The sequence below is a fragment of the Hydra viridissima genome, unplaced genomic scaffold, assembly GCF_058129835.1.
Source record: "Hydra viridissima isolate aposymbiotic clone 2 unplaced genomic scaffold, HvirCarnegie_v1 scaffold_53, whole genome shotgun sequence".
Classification (NCBI taxonomy): Eukaryota; Metazoa; Cnidaria; class Hydrozoa; order Anthoathecata; family Hydridae; genus Hydra; species Hydra viridissima.
Genome location: NW_028324338.1, coordinates 1 through 21,479, shown reverse-complemented (window position 1 = coordinate 21,479; position 21,479 = coordinate 1). Strand labels below are relative to the sequence as shown.

At 34.0% G+C, this 21,479-nt stretch overlaps 1 protein-coding gene across 1 annotated transcript; it reads right to left on the bottom strand.

Moving 5' to 3' along the window:
• Positions 1-5,925: 5,925 nt before the first annotated feature.
• On the bottom strand, positions 5,926-13,049 carry LOC149876029 (uncharacterized). The gene is made up of 4 exons (XM_090075852.1): positions 6,944-13,049; positions 6,645-6,710; positions 6,329-6,385; positions 5,926-6,170 (listed from the first exon to the last, which is right to left on the bottom strand). Exons 1-4 carry the CDS (start codon positions 9,732-9,734, stop codon positions 5,926-5,928), a joined length of 3,159 nt encoding a protein of 1,052 aa, XP_089931978.1. The 5' UTR covers positions 9,735-13,049.
• Positions 13,050-21,479: the final 8,430 nt, after the last annotated feature.

The window sequence follows — 21,479 nt, the reverse complement described above, 5'->3', positions numbered from 1 at the left end:
TTTCTTAAAGAAAGGTCACCAGAGTTTTCTTACACAGCCCCTGCAGCATAATCTTTAACAAAATACTCTTTTGAAAAGTTTTACATTGAAATAAACAAAAGCCATTTGCGTAAGTAGAGATAACTTAGAGAATAAAAAGTGCATAAACGCCTCGCTACTTTGATGAAGAAGAAACGGATGACTAAATGCAACTTTTTAATTTCGTGTGCTATCTCTTTCGATTAAGGTACTTTTTGAATATTTTTTCAAAGAAATGTTAGCGTAGTTTTCCTTTTTTAAATTTAAATCATGTTTAAAGGTAGTTTTTGAATGTTTTTTCAAAGAAATGTTAGCGTAGTTTTCATCTATTAAATTTAAATCATGTTTAAAGGTAGTTTTTGAATGTTTTTTCAAAGAAATGTTAGCGTAGTTTTCATCTATTAAATCTAAATCATGTTTAAAGGTAGTTTTCGAATATTTTTTCAAAGAATTGTTAGCGTAGTTTTCCTCTTTTAGATCTAGCTTATGTTTAAGGTAGTTTTTGAGTATTTTTTCAAAGAAAAGTTAGCGTAGTTTTCCTCTTTAGATCTAGCTTATGTTTAAGGTAGTTTTTGAGTATTTTTTCAAAGAAAAGTTAGCGTAGTTTTCCTCTTTTAGATCTAGCTTATGTTTAAGGTAGTTTTTAAATATTTTTTTAAAGAAAAGTTAGCATAGTTTTCCTCTTTTGGATATAGCTTATGTTTAAGGTAGTTTTTAAATATTTTTTTTAAAGAAAAGTTAGCGTAGTTTTCCTCCTTTAGATCTAGCTTATAATTCAGGTAGTTTTTGAATATTTTTTCAAATAAAAATTAGCAAAGTATAGTTTATTTAGCATGACATCACAAAATACTAAACTCAAAAAGGCAAGATAAAGTATAAGATAAACGTAAAATAAGATATAGATGAAACAAATGTTAGGCTGCATAAAATCAAAAACTGCATTGCCTATCATAAACACAAATGTCTAGTGAGAGCTTTTAAAGGTCGTTCTTTTCGTCTTTTAATTTGGTGAATCGCGATATTTGAATTTTCTAAGGCGCACATGTCTTTCAGTTGCTTTTTTCTTAAGGAAAGGTCGCCAGAGTTTTTTTACGCAGCTCCTGCAGCATAATCTTTAACAAAATACTCTTTTGTATATCATTACATAGAAATAAACAAAAACCATATGCGTAAACAGAGATAAATTAGAACGCAAAAGTGCATAAAAAGCCTCGCTACTTTGCTATAGAAGAAGTGGATGACTAGATACAACTTTGTAAATTCGTGCACTACCTCAATGGATTAAGGTATTTTTCGAAAGTTTTTTAAAAGCATAAATAGCGTAGTCTTCCTCTTTTAAATCTAGCTTATGTCTAAGGCAGTTTTTGAATAGATTTTCAAAGAAAGGTTAGCGTACTTTTCCACTTTTAAGTTTAGCTTATGTAGCTTGACAAAACAACACACAAAAAGACAAGATAAAGTATCAGATAAACGTAAAATAAAATATAAATGAAACTAAAGTTAGGCTGCATAAAAAACAAACAACTTAATAATCTACTAGACATGTTTAAGTTGAATTAAGTAAAGTCCTTTGCGCAAATTTGGGTAAATAAGAGAGTAAAAATCCATAAAAAGAAGAAGTGGATGAGTAGATACAATTTTTTAAATTTGTGTGCTATCTCTATTGAATAAGGTAGTTTTCGAGAGTTTTTTCAAAGCAAAATTAGCGTAGTGTTCCTCTTTTAAATCTAGATTATCTCAAAAATAGATTTCGAATAGTTTTTCAAAGAAAGGTTAGCGCAGCTTTCCTCTTTTAACATTAGCTTATGTAGCTTGACATCACAGAACACAAAAAGATAAAATAAAATATAAGACAAACGTAAAATGAAAAATAGATGTAGCTAAAGTTAGGCAGCATAAAAAACCAACAACATAATAATCTACTAGGCATGTTTAAATTGAATTAAATAAAATCCTTTGCGCAAAAATAGGTATGTTAGAGAGTAAAAGCGCATAGAAAGCCTCGCTACTTTGCTGTGAAAGAAGTGGATGACTAGATACAACTTTTTAAAATCCTGTGCTATCTCTATCGATTAAGGTAGTTTTCGAAAGATTTTTCAAAGCAAAAATAGCGTAGTCTTTCTCTTTTAAATCTAGATTATGTCTAAGGTAGTTTTTGAACAGCTTTTCAAAGAAAGGTTAGCGTAGCTTTCCTCTTTTAAGTTTAGCTTATGTAGCTTGACATCACAAAACACAAAATTCAAAAAGACAAAATAAAATATAAGATAAACGTAAAATAAAATATAGATGAAGCTAAAGTTAGACTGCATAAAAAAACAACAACGTAATAACCTACTAGAATCTAATAAAACCCTATGCACAAATGTAGGTATGTTAGAGAGTAAAAGTGCATAAAAAGCCTCGCTACTTTGTTTAAGGTAGTTTTTGAATAGTTTTTCAAAGAAAGCTTAGCGTAGTTTTCCTCTTTAAAGTTTGGCTTATGTAGCTTGACATCACAAAACACAAAACACTAAAAGGAAAGGTAATATAAAAGTTAATCGTAAAATAAAATGTAGGTGAAATAAATGTTAGGCTGCATAAAAGAAAAAAAAAATCGTAACATAATAATCTTCTATATATGTTTGGATTGAATTAAATGAATTCCTTTGCGTAAATATAAGCAAACTAGTGAGAAAAAGTGCATAAAGAGCCTCGCTACTTTGCTGCAGAAGTAGTGGATGACTATATGCAATTTTTTAAAATCGTGTGCTATCTCTATCGATTAAGGTAGTTTTCGAAAGTTTTTTCAAAGTAAAAATAGTGTAGTTTTCCTCTTTTAAATCTAGCTTTTGTCTAGGGTAGTTTATGAATAGATTTTCAAAGAAAGGTTAGCGTAGCATTCCACTTTTAAGTTTAGCTTAAGTTGCTTGGCATCACAAAACTCAAAACTCAAAAAGAAAAGATAAAATATATGATAAACCTAAAACATAATATAGATGAAACTAAAGTTAGGCTGCATAAAAAACCAACAACATAATAATCTACTAGGCATGTTTAAATTGAATTAAATAAAATCCTTTGCGCAAATGTAGGTATGTTAGAGAGTAAAAGTGCATGAAAAGCCTCGCTACTTTGTTAAAGGTAGTTTTTGAATAGTTTTTCAAAGCAAGTTTAGCGTAGTTTTCCTCTTTTATGTTTAGACTATGTAGCTTGACATCACAGAACACAAAGCTCAAAAAGGCAAGATAAAATATAAGTTAATCGTAAAATATAGATGTAACAAAGTTTAGACTGCATAAAAAACCAACAACATAATAATCTACTAGGCATGTTTAAGTTGAATTAAATAATGTCCTTTGCGCAAATATAGGAAAGTTAGAGTAAAAATCCATAAAAAGCCTCGATACTTTGCTGAAGAAGAAGATGACTATATGCAACTTTTTAAAATTGTGAGCTATCTATATCGATTTAGGTCCTTTTTGAGTACTTTTTCAAAGAAAAGTTAGCGCAGTTTTCCCCTTTTAAGATTAGATTATGAAGCTTGACATAACAAAACACAAAACTAACAAAGGCAAGATAAAATATAAGGTAAACGCAATATAATGTATAGATGAAACTAAAGTTAGGCTGCATAAAACAAACGGGTAACAATACTCTTCTATGTATGTTTACATTGAGTTAAATAAAATCCTTTGCGCAAATATAGGTATGTTAGAGAATAAAAGTGCATAAAAAGCCTCAGTACTTTGCTGTAGAAGAAGTGGATGAGTAGATACAATTTTTTAAATTTGTGTGCTATCTCTATCGAATAAGTTAGTTTTCGAGAGTTTTTTCAAAGCAAAATTAGCGTAGTGTTCCTCTTTTAAATCTAGATTATCTCAAAAATAGATTTCGAATAGTTTTTCAAAGAAAGGTTAGCGCAGCTTTCCTCTTTTAACATTAGCTTATGTAGCTTGACATCACAGAACACAAAAAGATAAAATAAAATATAAGACAAACGTAAAATGAAAAATAGATGTAGCTAAAGTTAGGCTGCATAAAAAACCAACAACATAATAATCTACTAGGCATGTTTAAATTGAATTAAATAAAATCCTTTGCGCAAAAATAGGTATGTTAGAGAGTAAAAGCGCATAAAAAGCCTCGCTACTTTGTTAAAGGTAGTTTTTGAATAGTTTTTCAAAGACAGGTTAGCGTAAATTTCCTCTTTAAAGTTTAGCTTATGTAGCTTGACATCACAAAATATAAAACTCAAAAAGACAAGATAAAATATAAGATAAACGCAAAATAAAATATAGATGAAACTAAAGTTAGGCTGCATACAAAACCAACAACATAATATTCTACTAGTTATGTTTAAATTGAATTAAATAAAATCCTTTACGCAAATATAGGTAAGTTAGAGAGTAAAAGTGCATAAAAAGCTTTACTTTGCTGAAGAAGAAGATGAATAGATGCAACTTTTTAAATTCGTGAGCTATCTCTATCGGTGTAAGGTAGTTTTTGAACAATTTTTCAAAGAAAAGTTAGCCTAGTTTTCTTCTTTTAAGTTTAAATTATGTAGCTTGACATCACAAAATACAAAACTCAAAAAGACAAGATAAAATATAAGATAAACGCAAAATAAAATATAGATGAAACTAAAGTTAGGCTGCATACAAAACCAACAACATAATATTCTACTAGAAAAGTTAGCCTAGTTTCCTTCTTTTAAGTTTAGATTATGTAGCTTGACATCACAAAACACAAAAAGGCAAGATAAAATACAAGGTAAACGTAAAATAAAATAGAAGTCAAACAAAAGTTAGGTTGCATAAATACAAAAACTGCATTGCCAAAAATAGAATTTGTTGTCTAGAAAGACCTTTTAAACTTTGTTTCTTTCGTTTTTTGACTTAGTGAATCGCGATCTGGTTTTTCTTAGGCGCGCTTGTTTCTTAGTTGTTTTTTTTGTAAAGAAACTTTATTCAGACGTTTTTTTTTACGCAACTCCTTTAACATTATTTTTAACAAAGTATTCTTTTATACGTGTTTACATTGAAATAAAACCCTTTGCGTAAATAGAGATAAATTAGAGAGCAAAAGTACATAAAAAGCCTCGCTACTTTGCAGAAGAAGAATTGGATGGCAAGATTCGTGTGCTTTCTCTTTCGTTTAAGGTACTTCTTGAATATTTTTTCAAAGAAAAGTTAGCGTAGTTTTCCCCTTTTAAGTTTAGCTTACGCAGCTTGACATCACAAAACGCAAAAACCAATAAGGCATGATAAAATACAAGATAAACGTAAAATAAAATAGAAGTGAAACAAAAGTTAGACTGCATAAAAACAAAAAAAAAAAAAAAAACATAATATACTTCTATGTATGTTTACATTGATCTAAACAAAATCCTTTGTGTAAAGATATGAAAAAATAGAGAGTAAGAGTTCATAAAAAAGCCTCGCTATTTTGCTGAAGAAGAAATGGATGTCTAGATCTTTTAAAATAAGGAACTTTTTGATTTCTTTTTCCGAAAAATGGTTGGAGCAGTTTTCCTTTTTTAAATTTCACTTATGCAGTTTAACATCACAGGAAATATTATTTTGCTTTTTAACAAACTCTTAAAAACATCAGAAGTAATTCTAAATGCAACTCTATTAAAAGTTTTCACAGAATAACAAAACGACTTCTTTTTTTTTTTTTTAAAGATAAAAAAAAGTTTGAACTATCTTTAAATAAGAAATGTGAGAACAGTTTAACAGAACTTCTTGTTTATTATGTCTTTAGCGAAACAGATAAAAATATTTGCAAAAGCATAGATAAAACAAACTACACAAAAGGCCCATCTTTATTGCCAAACTGAACAAACTTATCTAAACTACATAAATGGTTTCACGATATTGCCATATTGAACAAACTTTTCTAAACTACCCTCTTTTTGAATTTTTAGCTTCAGGTTTTAATTTTGTCTTTAATATGGCTTTGGTAGGAGTACTTTTGCAAGACATGAATGAGCTTGTCACTGCTATGATTTGCCAAGATGCCAAGGTAATCTTTGTACGAGCAACTTGAGCTTACATCTGTAAACACGTCTTGCAAGATGTATGCCAACACCAAAGCTGCACATCGTGGAAAACTTCTGGTGTTGAACCATTCGTTGTGGCCAGGGCAAGCATTCAGCTCTTCAACTATTTCATCTAAAATTTTACAAACTCAAGTCATAACACAAAGTGATTAAATCAAATATTCATTTGGTTCTGAAGTAAGACAAGATTTATTCTGTTTTTTTATTTATTTTTTTTTTGTTGACCTTATTGTTTGCACTGATAGCAATAACTGGTTTTTGAAAGATTACCTAAATGGCATTGGCTAACTTCTGCTTTGTTTTCCTTTGTTCTTGGCTGAGTTGATCCTGAAATAAAATAAAACCATGTTCATTTTTCTAATTCATAAAAACCATCAACAGTTTCTAAGTGTTAGAGATGATAACAAGCTGTGCATGATTTCTAACGGTGATGTTTCTAACTTCATCATTAGAAATCGGGTAGACACAACTTTCTAAAAGTGCACTTAGCAATGATGGCTAGTTTTTGTTAACAGTTAACCATCTGAAATTGTGCAAGAAGAGGTTTGTGTTTATATATCTTTGTATAAATTAGGTTTTACATTACCGATGAGTTCTTGAGTGAAAGATGGCATTTCCAACTTGATTTTTTTTCTTCTTGGATCTTTTACTTCTAAAACATAATCAGTTTTAGTATCATTCACTTGTATAAACATTTAAGCAATCACAGAATTAGTCCTGCAACAAATACATACACACTTCTGTGTTGTTTTTTTGTTTTGTTTTGTTTTTTTTACAGCTCTAACAATAACAATAGGGCAAGGAGTTGATTTGGGCATTTTCATTTTTTGAAAGCGTGTTGAGATTTGCATAAAAATCAAAAATCAAAAATCAAAAAGAATTTACCTCTGGATGTAGAGGCAAGACTTTGGCTAAATAGGCTACCAACAGATTGAACAGCATAAGGTGAGAGCTGCTTTGCAAGAACAGTACCAGCCTGTTGGACAGGAACAGCTGAAACTGGATCAGATGAAAGAAACAAACTGGGTTTGGCCAATGTTTGCTGAAAAGCAACAAGGCTAGGAGTCAGAGGAACAGAAAAGACCTCTTTTGAAGGACAGAAAGCGACTTGCTGAGAAGGAGAAGCAGAAACAGGTTTGGCAACCACTTGCTCATTAAAGTAAACTGGAGAAAGTTTTGCATGGTGTTCAATAAAATCCGGTTCATCAGGAAATAATGTTAATGCAAGAGGAGAACAAGCTGTGCCAACAGGAACAGCTAGAGTCTGATCTACATCCATACAAACAGCTTGTTCGTTAGGAACTAGTTGTGCAAGAGCAGGGGATAGTTCAAGAACTGGACCAGCGATTGTTTGTTCAGATGGAACAGACGAAACAGGAGTTGAGGTAGGTTCACACAAGAAATCTACGGCATGGTCGTTGCTATCCTCTAAAGGAACATTGTTTTCTACAGCTGGAGAAAACGGAACCACTGTGGTACAGCTGAAAGTAGCAGCACATTCTTCAGAGTCAGAACCGGAGTCTAAATCTTCCTCAAAGATGTCCTCAACCTCATGAAAACCGTACTCCTCTGCATTAGTTTGGAGCCAGTCCATCACATCCTTCTCCTTCTTTGGTGGTCTCTCAGACTTTTCAACAGTCAAAGACTCTATGACTCCGAAGGACTGTCCGATGCCCAGGGCAAAGCGCAACTCCTCTGCAGCGTTCCACTGGGACACATAAAAGCTATCCATTGTGTTCCTGCTGTGCTTCATGTAGAGTGTAGCAAACCGCTCGCGATCTTCTTTGCTGTTGTTGGCAAAGTAAGTGGCTATCGAACCGCGAATGCAAGTGGGAGTAAGACGCTTCATGGGAATGTTTACTTGGCTTTTTCTGAAGCAGGACGTCAGGCAAGAGGAGATAGCAGAGGAACCCATCTGGTAAACAGGCACTCTAGTTGCACCGAGTGTCACACATTCGTCTTTGTTGGGTCTCATCGATGGAAAAAGGGGCCTGTAGCAGTCGCTCAACTCCAAAACAGTCTTGGTGTCTGCAGCCATGTAGTGAGAGTCGTTGACAAGAAGGTCTCTGTATCTCAGCAAATAAATATCGATCAACACTTTCAAGTCGTTCGGCACTAGAATGTTTTTGGCTCCGTACTTGTATGCTGTTTTGTAGCGCTCTTGCACAATGCAATATCCACACTCACTCTTCTCAGCAGCCATGTAGTCTCTAATGTTTAAAAGAGCAATGTTAGATTTTCTTAAACTGTTAATTACAGTGACAGAGAGCAGAAGATGGTTTCGTAGAGACACAGCATTGTCTCTAGTCGGTGTAAGAGACGGCTTTCTAATCGATTCCACTAACTGTCTTACGTATGCAGACTTGCCATATTCGTTCAGCAAACTGACATTGATGATGTTGATGCATTTTTTGCTTTTCACAAGGCTCCTCCTCAAAGAACGAAAGGGCCTCAGCACTTTTTGTAACTCCTCCACCTTGCAGCGCAAACGTCGGATGGCCTCATGAGAAAGTCCGAAATAGACATTCCTGGCTTCACTGAAACGAAACAGGAGACAAAGGTAGACAAGGCGGTTGTACAACGTGTGACAAGACATGGCTTTTGTTTGGTCAAGTTCACTCAGCTTGGAATTGAGCTGAATGTTTTTAAAGTGCATGGAAAAGTATCTATCCTCCAAAACGTTGGAATTGGTGAGAGCGTTCGGGTGCAGCGTCAGCGTGCTGTCACAACATGTCAATATTTCAACAACTGCATTTTTGTAGATCTTTGCTTGTGACAAAGTGTTGTTGTTGGCTACCACAAGCCACTTTTCAAAATCTCTGAAGAGCTCATCTGCTGACTGGTAATAAAAGTGAAAAGCATCTTTGTCCAGCTGAAACAAGAGTCTCTTATCTTCTGTCAAGACGGAGGAGTTGGAAACCAAGTGCTTTAAGGAATTAAAATCAGAGTCTAGGACGGATTCGGTGTTCAGCTCTTTGTTTTCTACAGAGGTGCAGTGGTTTGCAGAAGGAGCCTCGGACGAACCAGCAACTGATGAGGGCAAGCTTAAAAGAGGATCAGAGGAAAGAACCGGAGAAGAAAAAGAGGAGGAAGGCCCAGGAGCAGAGGATGCAGAGCCTGATGCAGACGCTTGTTCAGCTACTGGCTTAATACCAAAGAAGGCAGGTCGAATAAATTGAGGGACATAGAGCTTGTCGTTGTCGTATCGCTTTGCCTCTGCAATCTTTTGTTTGATCGTCTTGGAATCGTAGAAATGAGTCTCTTTCAAGTGTATGTCCAGTCGGTCGTAATACTTCCAACATTGCAAACAGGGGTAAGGTTTTGGACAGCCGGACTTGCGTTCGAGACGAGCATGCTGAAACTTCCTGACCATTGCAGAGTAAAAGATGGAAGCTTCATCCAAAGTCCAAGAATGATCTTTTTTAGTCAAGTGTCTTTTAATGCTTGTGGAGGAATGTTTGCACAAAGGCATCGGACAGCTAACAGCGTACCTCTTCTTGGTACCATAGAAAGGTACAACCCTGTTTACGGAGCCACACGCTGCAACTAATGCGGCCCTGACTTTGTTTTTGAGCTTTAAGTCTCTCTGTTCTTGTGACTGCCTTCTTTTCTTTTTTTTCGCTTTAGAGTTCGGAGAAGGGGCAACAACAGTGTTGTTTTCTTGTGAAGAAGACATGTTCAGGTGTTTGTTTGCAACGGTTTATGCTAAAAAAAAGAAGACAGTTAGTGAGAGTGTTTTTCTTCTGCCTGCATCCTGGAATCCTGGAATGTTTACAACTGCAGGGAAGAGCTGTGTTTTTTCGAATCCTCTGCAAAAGAGAAAAAAGAAAGAAAAGAGAGCAACAAGAAGAAACAAAGTTTCCACTAGCAAATGAAAAAGAATGAGAGCAACTAGCATTACATGCATGGTGGCAGCAGTGATTGCTATTATGAGAAGGAGAATGAGAAAAAAAAAAAAAAAAAGAAACAAATAAATAAAGAGATGGAGTTTGAGAGGATCTCGCAACCATATGACTCAAAGAAAGAAACTGTGTTGAAAAAAGGCAAGAGAGGGCAAATAGAACTTGCTAACAAGGACAAATGACAGACATAACTACAACAGTAACAACTCTCATTGCAAGCATAATAACAACAGCATCAGCATCACTGACTCAGAGAGTGTTGACATAACAAAAAAGAAAACAAAAGTACAAGCCAAGTGGGGGAACATTAACAAACACTCATTGCAACTATAACAACAACAACAACAACAGCAACAGCATCACTGACTCAGAGGGTATTGATAAAAAAAAACAAGCAAAACAAAAACAAACAAAAAAACAAATAAAAAAACAAAACAAGCAAATTGGGTGAACAGTAACAACTCTCATTGCAAGCATAATAACAACAACAGCATCAGCATCAGCATCACTGACTCAGAGAGTGTTGACAAAATAAAATAGACAATAAGCAAGCAAAGTGGGTGAACAGTAACAACTCTCACTGCAAGCATAATAACAACAACAGCATCAGCATCAGCATCACTGACTCAGAGAGTGTTGATAAAATAAAACAGATTATAAACAAACAAAGTGGGTGAACAGTAACAGCTCTCATTGAAAGCATAATAACAACAACAGCATCACTAACTCAGAGGATATATAAAAAAACAAACAAACAAACAAACAAAACAAAAACAAAAAAAAAACAAGCAAAGTGGCTGAACAGTAACAGCTATCATTGCAAGTAAAATAACAACAACAGCATCAGCAACATCATCACTGACTCAGAGAGTGGTGATAAAATAAAACAGATTAAAAAACAAGCAAAGTGGCTAAACAGTAACAACTATAAATACAAGTAAAATTGACAAAAGCAGCAACAGCATCACTAACTCGCAGGGTGTTGATAAAAAAAAAAGCAACAAACAAATAAAGCAAGCAAAGTGGGTGAACATTAACACTCATTGCAACTATAATAACACCAACAGCAACAGCATCAGTGACTCAAAGGGTGTTGATAAACAAAAACAAAGGCACAAACAAAACAAGCAGAGTGGGTGAACATTAACAACACTTATTGCAAGCATAATAACAACAACAGCATCAGCATCACTGACTCAGAGAGTGTTGATAAAATAAAATAGATTATAAACATGCCAAGTTTGTGAACATTAACAAACACTCATTGCAACTATAACAACGACTACAGCAACAGCATCACTTACTCAGAGAGTGTTGAGAAAAAAAACAACAAAAAAAACAAAAACAAAACAAAACAGAAAACAGAAGTACAAGCCAAGGGGGGGAACATTAACAAACACTCATTGCAACTATAACAACAACAACAGCAACAGCATCACTTACTCAGAGGATATTGATAAAAAAAACAAACAAACAAACAAACAAAACAAGCAAAGTGGCTGAACAGTAACAGCTATCATTGCAAGTAAAATAACAACAACAGCATCAGCAACATCATCACTGACTCAGAGAGTGGTGATAAAATAAAACAGATTAAAAAACAAGCAAAGTGGCTGAACAGTAACAACTATAAATACAAGTAAAATGACAAAAGCAGCAACAGCATCACTAACTCGCAGGGTGTTGATAAAAAAAAAAAGCAACAAACAAACAAAGCAAGCAAAGTGGGTGAACATTAACACTCATTGCAACTATAATAACACCAACAGCAACAGCATCAGTGACTCAAAGGGTGTTGATAAACAAAAACAAAAGCACAAACAAAACAAGCAAAGTGGGTGAACATTAGCAACACTTATTGCAAGCACAATAACAACAACAGCATCAGCATCACTGACTCAGAGAGTGTTGATAAAACAAAATAGATTATAAACAAGCCAAGTTGGTGAACATTAACAAACACTCATTGCAACTGTAATAAGAACAACAGCAACAGCATCACTGACACAAAGGGTGTTGATAAACAAAAACAAAAACACAAGCAAAGTGGGTGAACATTAACAACACTCATTGCAACTATAACAACAACAACAGCAACAGCATCACTGGCTCAAAGGGTGTTGATAAAATAAAGAAATAAAAACAAAACAAGCAAAGTGGGTGAACAGTAACAACTCCCATTGCAAGCATAATAACGACAACAGCAACAGCAACACCATCACTGACTCAGAGAGTGTTGATAAAATAAAATAGATTATAAACAAGCCAAGTTGGTGAACATTAACAAACACTCATTGCAACTATAACAACGACTACAGCAACAGCATCACTTACTCAGAGAGTGTTGAGAAAAAAAAAACAAAAACAAAAAAAAAACAAAACAAAACAGAAAACAAAAGTACAAGCCAAGTGGGGGAACATTAACAAACACTCATTGCAACTGTAACAACAACAACAGCAACAGCATCACTTACTCAGAGAGTGTTTATAAATAAAACAAAAAACAAAAACAAGAAACAAAAATACAAGCCAAGTGGGTGATTACTAACAGCGCTAACAGCAGCAACAACAGTGTCTTTAGAAACAACAAACAAGTACAACAGCAACAACTGCTTTTACAGAGTATAACAATAACAACAACATGGCACTAACAACAACAAAAGGGTTGGAATAAAAACCTGTAGGCAAAAGGAGAGCTGCATTCAGACAAGATCGATTACAAAGAGGCTCTTCTTTAGGACAGAGGAGAAACTGCTTTTGAGGGACAGAGGGACTTTTGTTGTTGTGGTTGTTGTTGTTGTTGTGCAGAAACCAACAAACTTTTATTGAACCGAATATAACCGAATATAACCGAAAGTCTTGTTTGCTTCTGTTTTGTGCCATCAAGAAGGGAAAACAAAACATCACAAAACAAACGAAGCAAACGAAACAAACAAACAAACAAACGAACGAAACAAACAAACAAAAAAAAAAAAATTAAAAAAATTAACAAACAAACAAACAAACAAACAAGCAAACAAACAAAAACAAATAAGAAAAACAGAAAACGCAGTACCGAAACCTCGCCATTTTTTATCCTTCCTCAAGCTTTCTCTGGGCGCCAAAGACCGAGAAAGTTGAGCAAACGTGACGTTGAGGGGGGGGAGGGGGGTACTTAAGGACAGCAGACCGACCAATGGCACGCTTAGGAGAGACCCACGTGAATGCTACATTTTCTTTCTATGTACGCTGAATCCGCTCAAAGTCTGGAATTTCCAGCATTCACGTGTCATCACTCCAGCCACCAGATTGGCCCACACTTTGCACACTTTCAAGACTAGAAACTCACTTGTGCTCAATTTGAGCAAAAAAAAAAAAAAACTAAGTCTCGCATGGCGACAACTTTTCCAAAAGCAAACAAAGGCAAACGAAGGCAAACGAAGAAAAAACAAAAACAAATAAACAAAAACAAAACCGAATAGGGAGAGAGAGAGTGAGTCGACTCATTTCTTTCGACTGCCTTAAACGAGAAGTCTAAAACGTTTAAAAGTTGAAAACTAAGTTTTTTAAATGAACTGCACCGAAAAAACTTTACGACAGTTTAGCTGGTTAAAAACGCAGAGGAAAATATTTTATAAAATTTAAGCGTTCTAAAGATGTCCATTTTTGTTTTTGTTTTTTTTATTTTGGTTTGTTTCTGGCTTGTTTCTTTCTTTAAATTCTAGCGATCGAGCATATTTGAACGGTTTCATCAACCTGTCGGCGCACGTGCTCGAGAGCTAGAACTTTGATTGCTTTTGTTGTTGAGAATTGAGAATGTCCGAGCAGGTTTTTTTATCGATTTCATCGCTTGTGGCGAGGCAAAAATCAAAACGCTTTTTGGACGAAAGAAAAGAGATTAAAAGGAAAAAAGAGAAGAAAAAAAAAACAAAAAAATAGGTTATGTGTTATGAACATTTATTTTCTCACGCGATGACGTCTAGTTTTGTTAGAGTAATTAAAATATGGTATCAAGTTTGTAATTTCTATCTTATTTTTAGTTACGGATAATTGCCAATTATGTCACGTTTAGTATACACAACGCTGTTTTCTTAATAGCAATATGATACAAACAAGTTATAAAAAAAAAAGCGTTCGCTCGATCTTCCTTAGTCAGTTGAACAAAAAGAAATTTTCACAACATATGATTGATTTGGTTGTCCTAGCAAGCTGTTTTAGCAAACGACTAGAGGTTGCAACTGTTGTTCATTGAAAACGAAAAATCTAGCGTCAGCAAGAAATTTTTGAATACATAATGTACACAAAAGTGGCACTTACAAATGAAAATGTAAAAAAAAACTGTTTACCTTGATGCCAGACTCGCAGAGATGTTGTCGCTCGTTGCTATCGACTGCGAACAGCTTTGTTGTTTTTCGAAGTGCCTCTTCATTCTACTTATAGCCGAAGTTTTGGCTTCGAAAAAAAATACGAACGTCGTTAAGCTCAACGAGCTGCTTTAATTGTTGTTCGTGCGAAAACGAAATGCTTAAAACGGATAAAAGTGTTGGCGTAATTACACTTTTCGACCGCGATGCAGTTTGTCAACTCTAGCGTACTTTTTTGGCTCGTGGAGCAAAAGCCTCATGATAATAGCAAAGGCTTAAAATGTCTTAACATGTCAGCAAAGGCTTAATATGCTTAATAAACTGTGGTTAAGCTTTTGCGGTGCAGTTCATTTACAACTTAATTTGCAACTTGCTGGCACAAGCAAACGTTTATGACTTCTCGTTTAAGACAGTTGAGCGAAATCAGTCGACTCACTCATTCTCCCTTTTCTGTTTTGTTTTTGTTTTGTTTTTTTGTTTTTGTTTTTGTTTTTGTTTGTTTTTTTTTTTCTTTGTTTGTCTTTTGTTTAAAATGTAAAAAACTCGAAAGGAAAGTTGTTGCTTTGTTTGCTTATTGAAAGTTTTCGCCAGTTGCAAGACTTAGTTTTGTTTTTGTTTACTTATTAAAATATCGAGGAAAATATTTGAGGACATCGCATTCTAATGGTGCCTTTATAACAACATCTAACGATTTAACGTTTAATGTTGTGCTCAAAAAAAAAATTCCTTTTATATCTCTCAATGGTCTCCAACGATAAAACTGCCGACCAATCGCAACGATTAAACAGCCAACCAATGGCAGCTCAATGGTCTCCAAACAAGAGACTGCCGACCAATGGCAGCTCAGTGGTTTGAGAAGTGAGATCATTCGATTTCCTTTTATTATCTCCAGTTTGAACTAGTGCTTGGCTTGTGGTGCAGAAACTAAAACTTCCCGTTTTTGTATTTTGTTTTGAATTTCTTTGCTTTGAGCTTTTTAATCGATCGATAGCTTTAGGAGAAAAGAAGAAACCCCTCTGACGAAGTCTTGGCTTTTTTAAAAACGCTCAAATTTTGGCAAACAAATCTCATACGAAACGCTACTTTGATGTCAAGCTTTCGTTACTCCCTACTCCCTTCTAGCGGAGGGCGGCAAAAAGGTGTTGCATCCTAGAGCTAAAAGTGAGGAGGGAAGCAAGTTTTTTTTCGTTTTGTTTGCTTTTTTATGTTTTTTGTTTTTTTGAGGGGGAGAGTTAGAGGGTAAGGGGGTTAGGATTAGAGGGGGTTGGGGTTACGGTTTGGAAACCTGGGGACGAGGATATCAAGCAGGAGTTTAGTGTTAAGGTTAAAGGGCCCACGAGGGGCGTCCTTCAATTGTAAAATGCCTTTAGACGCACGTGTCTAGTCGTCTCGTTGCATCGACCTAGAGGAGTTTTCTGATAGATCTTGCGCTTTGGGCTCAGTTAATCGGTCTGTATCCATTGTAAACACGGTGTCTGCCGTTAGAAAATCGTTAACCAGGCGTTTGTGAGCTTTAACAACCATCCCTTTGAGTTTAAAACGAACGTTTCTTCAAAAGCCACTCGAGATGGAGGTACTCACGGAGGTTTGTTACGGTAACAACCCTGTGGTTTGCCATCTTCTTTCTTTCCGCAGCGTCGCAAACGCATCGGCCGGTCTCTTAGGTGACGAAAAAACGTCTGATCTCTCGACTGGAATGCTTAACGTACTAAGATTAGTAGAGTTAGTACTAAGAGTTGCATCTGGCCGCCGTAATTTTCTTCGATGATGTCTTGAAAATTTCGTGACGTCGTTTTCAAACCTCTAGGGTCGATTTTAACCTTCGACCTTAAAGTCGATTTTAGCCTTCGGTGTGGCTCTGTACAACTTTTGCGGTGAAAAAGCTTGCGCGGAGTCTACAGTTGTATTTAGCCGACAGACGCTGGCAACGCAGAAACAGAATGACTCTTGGGCGGCGCAAACCGAGCGTTCAGCAAATTTCTAGCATTTTACGTCAAAGCGGACAATCTGCACGACAAATAAAGCTAACTTTCTCGTTGCAACAGTTAGTCACTGGATCGTTGGACGAGTGTGTACAGCTGTTTTGCGTCGAAAGCCGACCGGTGGTCGGATGCGACTCTTCTTTTCATTCGAAAATCAGAACCTGGCCATCAGTCGTGTATCACCATCGAATGCTTAATGTAGTGATTTCTCGAAACGACAAAAGCTTGTAAAACAAACAGCTTCGCTGTACTGTTGCCTAATATGTTAACGGATGGCCAGGAACAACCTTGGTCTGTAATGAATGAGTTCGTTTTTCCATTCGAGGCACTAATTACTGCAGTTTTAAAAGTCACCTAAAGTATAAGCTCATCTCTCCATTCAAGAAAAACAAGCATCAGAGTTTCGGAAAGTTTGCATGCACGACACCACCATCGATGATACTTAAACAAACAGAAAATGAATTGCAAAACAGAACCACTGAATTGCAAAACATAACAACGGACAGCTTGTAAAATGCATGGTGATGAGCTTCTTCAATCCAATCAAGGAACCAAGCATCACAGTTTCGGCAATGGTGCATGTGCAAATCAGCAAACTGTGATACTTAATCAAACAACTTCACTGTTTTGCTTAGTTTAAGAACGGATGGCTAAGAACAACCTCGTTAGTGAGTATGAAGTCATCTCTTCATTCCAGGAATTAATAATAATCAGAGTTTTAGAAGTCTCTTACGTGCGATACTACTATCAACGGTACTTAATCAAACAGCCTCTCAGAATGGCCTAGTTTGAGAACGGAAGGCTAGGAACAACCTTAGTAGTGAGTCATCAGTTCAACTTTTCATTCAAGGAATTAAGCATCTAAAATCTGAAAAATAAAAAGAAGAGCTCTTTGTTAGAAGTTCTTATTTTTATTTTTCCTCAACTTCTATTTCTTTTCTTTTTTTACTTTTTTTTTTTAATGATAGTTTTTCTTTTTTTTATCTATTTTGTTCGTTTAAATTAATACAACAGGCGTTTTAGGTCGTTTCTGTAACATTATTTAACACTTTAAATTGTAATAAATATTTGAACAGAAGAAAATCCCTTTCGTAACGTTAAAATGTCATAAGAACATTTCATCTTTACCAAATACGCTTGTAAAAATAGTTTCACTTTTAAAGTTTGTTGTATATGTCTTTTAATTTAGTGAATCGCAATTTGGATTTTCTTAGGCGCACATCTACTTTAGTTGCTTTTTCTTAAAGAAAGGTCACCAGAGTTTTCTTACACAGCCCCTGCAGCATAATCTTTAACAAAATACTCTTTTGAAAAGTTTTACATTGAAATAAACAAAAGCCATTTGCGTAAGTAGAGATAACTTAGAGAATAAAAAGTGCATAAACGCCTCGCTACTTTGATGAAGAAGAAACGGATGACTAAATGCAACTTTTTAATTTCGTGTGCTATCTCTTTCGATTAAGGTACTTTTTGAATATTTTTTCAAAGAAATGTTAGCGTAGTTTTCCTTTTTTAAATTTAAATCATGTTTAAAGGTAGTTTTTGAATGTTTTTTCAAAGAAATGTTAGCGTAGTTTTCATCTATTAAATTTAAATCATGTTTAAAGGTAGTTTTTGAATGTTTTTTCAAAAGAAATGTTAGCGTAGTTTTCATCTATTAAATCTAAATCATGTTTAAAGGTAGTTTTCGAATATTTTTTCAAAGAATTGTTAGCGTAGTTTTCCTCTTTTAGATCTAGCTTATGTTTAAGGTAGTTTTTGAGTATTTTTTCAAAGAAAAGTTAGCGTAGTTTTCCTCTTTTAGATCTAGCTTATGTTTAAGGTAGTTTTTGAGTATTTTTTCAAAGAAAAGTTAGCGTAGTTTTCCTCTTTTAGATCTAGCTTATGTTTAAGGTAGTTTTTAAATATTTTTTTAAAGAAAAGTTAGCATAGTTTTCCTCTTTTGGATATAGCTTATGTTTAAGGTAGTTTTTAAATATTTTTTTTAAAGAAAAGTTAGCGTAGTTTTCCTCCTTTAGATCTAGCTTATAATTCAGGTAGTTTTTGAATATTTTTTCAAATAAAAATTAGCAAAGTATAGTTTATTTAGCATGACATCACAAAATACTAAACTCAAAAAGGCAAGATAAAGTATAAGATAAACGTAAAATAAGATATAGATGAAACAAATGTTAGGCTGCATAAAATCAAAAACTGCATTGCCTATCATAAACACAAATGTCTAGTGAGAGCTTTTAAAGGTCGTTCTTTTCGTCTTTTAATTTGGTGAATCGCGATTTGAATTTTCTAAGGCGCACATGTCTTTCAGTTGCTTTTTTCTTAAGGAAAGGTCGCCAGAGTTTTTTTACGCAGCTCCTGCAGCATAATCTTTAACAAAATACTCTTTTGTATATCATTACATAGAAATAAACAAAAACCATATGCGTAAACAGAGATAAATTAGAACGCAAAAGTGCATAAAAAGCCTCGCTACTTTGCTATAGAAGAAGTGGATGACTAGATACAACTTTGTAAATTCGTGCACTACCTCAATGGATTAAGGTATTTTTCGAAAGTTTTTTAAAAGCATAAATAGCGTAGTCTTCCTCTTTTAAATCTAGCTTATGTCTAAGGCAGTTTTTGAATAGATTTTCAAAGAAAGGTTAGCGTACTTTTCCACTTTTAAGTTTAGCTTATGTAGCTTGACAAAACAACACACAAAAAGACAAGATAAAGTATCAGATAAACGTAAAATAAAATATAAATGAAACTAAAGTTAGGCTGCATAAAAAACAAACAACTTAATAATCTACTAGACATGTTTAAGTTGAATTAAGTAAAGTCCTTTGCGCAAATTTGGGTAAATAAGAGAGTAAAAATCCATAAAAAGAAGAAGTGGATGAGTAGATACAATTTTTTAAATTTGTGTGCTATCTCTATTGAATAAGGTAGTTTTCGAGAGTTTTTTCAAAGCAAAATTAGCGTAGTGTTCCTCTTTTAAATCTAGATTATCTCAAAAATAGATTTCGAATAGTTTTTCAAAGAAAGGTTAGCGCAGCTTTCCTCTTTTAACATTAGCTTATGTAGCTTGACATCACAGAACACAAAAAGATAAAATAAAATATAAGACAAACGTAAAATGAAAAATAGATGTAGCTAAAGTTAGGCAGCATAAAAAACCAACAACATAATATCTACTAGGCATGTTTAAATTGAATTAAATAAAATCCTTTGCGCAAAAATAGGTATGTTAGAGAGTAAAAGCGCATAGAAAGCCTCGCTACTTTGCTGTGAAAGAAGTGGATGACTAGATACAACTTTTTAAAATCCTGTGCTATCTCTATCGATTAAGGTAGTTTTCGAAAGATTTTTCAAAGCAAAAATAGCGTAGTCTTTCTCTTTTAAATCTAGATTATGTCTAAGGTAGTTTTTGAACAGCTTTTCAAAGAAAGGTTAGCGTAGCTTTCCTCTTTTAAGTTTAGCTTATGTAGCTTGACATCACAAAACACAAAATTCAAAAAGACAAAATAAAATATAAGATAAACGTAAAATAAAATATAGATGAAGCTAAAGTTAGACTGCATAAAAAAACAACAACGTAATAACCTACTAGAATCTAATAAAACCCTATGCACAAATGTAGGTATGTTAGAGAGTAAAAGTGCATAAAAAGCCTCGCTACTTTGTTTAAGGTAGTTTTTGAATAGTTTTTCAAAGAAAGCTTAGCGTAGTTTTTCCTCTTTAAAGTTTGGCTTATGTAGCTTGACATCACAAAACACAAAACACTAAAAGGAAAGGTAATATAAAAGTTAATCGTAAAATAAAATGTAGGTGAAATAAATGTTAGGCTGCATAAAAGAAAAAAAAAATCGTAACATAATAATCTTCTATATATGTTTGGATTGAATTAAATGAATTCCTTTGCGTAAATATAAGCAAACTAGTGAGAAAAAGTGCATAAAGAGCCTCGCTACTTTGCTGCAGAAGTAGTGGATGACTATATGCAATTTTTTAAAATCGTGTGCTATCTCTATCGATTAAGGTAGTTTTCGAAAGTTTTTTCAAAGTAAAAATAGTGTAGTTTTCCTCTTTTAAATCTAGCTTTTGTCTAGGGTAGTTTATGAATAGATTTTCAAAGAAAGGTTAGCGTAGCATTCCACTTTTAAGTTTAGCTTAAGTTGCTTGGCATCACAAAACTCAAAACTCAAAAAGAAAAGATAAAATATATGATAAACCTAAAACATAATATAGATGAAACTAAAGTTAGGCTGCATAAAAAACCAACAACATAATAATCTACTAGGCATGTTTAAATTGAATTAAATAAAATCCTTTGCGCAAATGTAGGTATGTTAGAGAGTAAAAGTGCATGAAAAGCCTCGCTACTTTGTTAAAGGTAGTTTTTGAATAGTTTTTCAAAGCAAGTTTAGCGTAGTTTTCCTCTTTTATGTTTAGACTATGTAGCTTGACATCACAGAACACAAAGCTCAAAAAGGCAAGATAAAATATAAGTTAATCGTAAAATATAGATGTAACAAAGTTTAGACTGCATAAAAAACCAACAACATAATAATCTACTAGGCATGTTTAAGTTGAATTAAATAATGTCCTTTGCGCAAATATAGGAAAGTTAGAGTAAAAATCCATAAAAAGCCTCGATACTTTGCTGAAGAAGAAGATGACTATATGCAACTTTTTAAAATTGTGAGCTATCTATATCGATTTAGGTCCTTTTGAGTACTTTTTCAAAGAAAAGTTAGCGCAGTTTTCCCTTTTAAGATTAGATTATGAAGCTTGACATAACAAAACACAAAACTAACAAAGGCAAGATAAAATATAAGGTAAACGCAATATAATGTATAGATGAAACTAAAGTTAGGCTGCATAAAACAAACGGGTAACAATACTCTTCTATGTATGTTTACATTGAGTTAAATAAAATCCTTTGCGCAAATATAGGTATGTTAGAGAATAAAAGTGCATAAAAAGCCTCAGTACTTTGCTGTAGAAGAAGTGGATGAGTAGATACAATTTTTTAAATTTGTGTGCTATCTCTATCGAATAAGTTAGTTTTCGAGAGTTTTTTCAAAGCAAAATTAGCGTAGTGTTCCTCTTTTAAATCTAGATTATCTCAAAAATAGATTTCGAATAGTTTTTCAAAGAAAGGTTAGCGCAGCTTTCCTCTTTTAACATTAGCTTATGTAGCTTGACATCA

Bases quoted from the DNA above. Each gene is read 5' to 3' on its own strand.
- LOC149876029 (XM_090075852.1), bottom strand. From the start codon at position 9,734: ATGTCTTCTTCACAAGAAAACAACACTGTTGTTGCCCCTTCTCCGAAC. The intron at 6,386-6,644 runs GTAATGTAAAAC...ATTTTATTTCAG, and splicing joins TTTCACTCAAGAACTCATCG to GATCAACTCAGCCAAGAACA. The intron at 6,171-6,328 runs GTAATCTTTCAA...GTAAAATTTTAG, and splicing joins AGTTAGCCAATGCCATTTAG to ATGAAATAGTTGAAGAGCTG.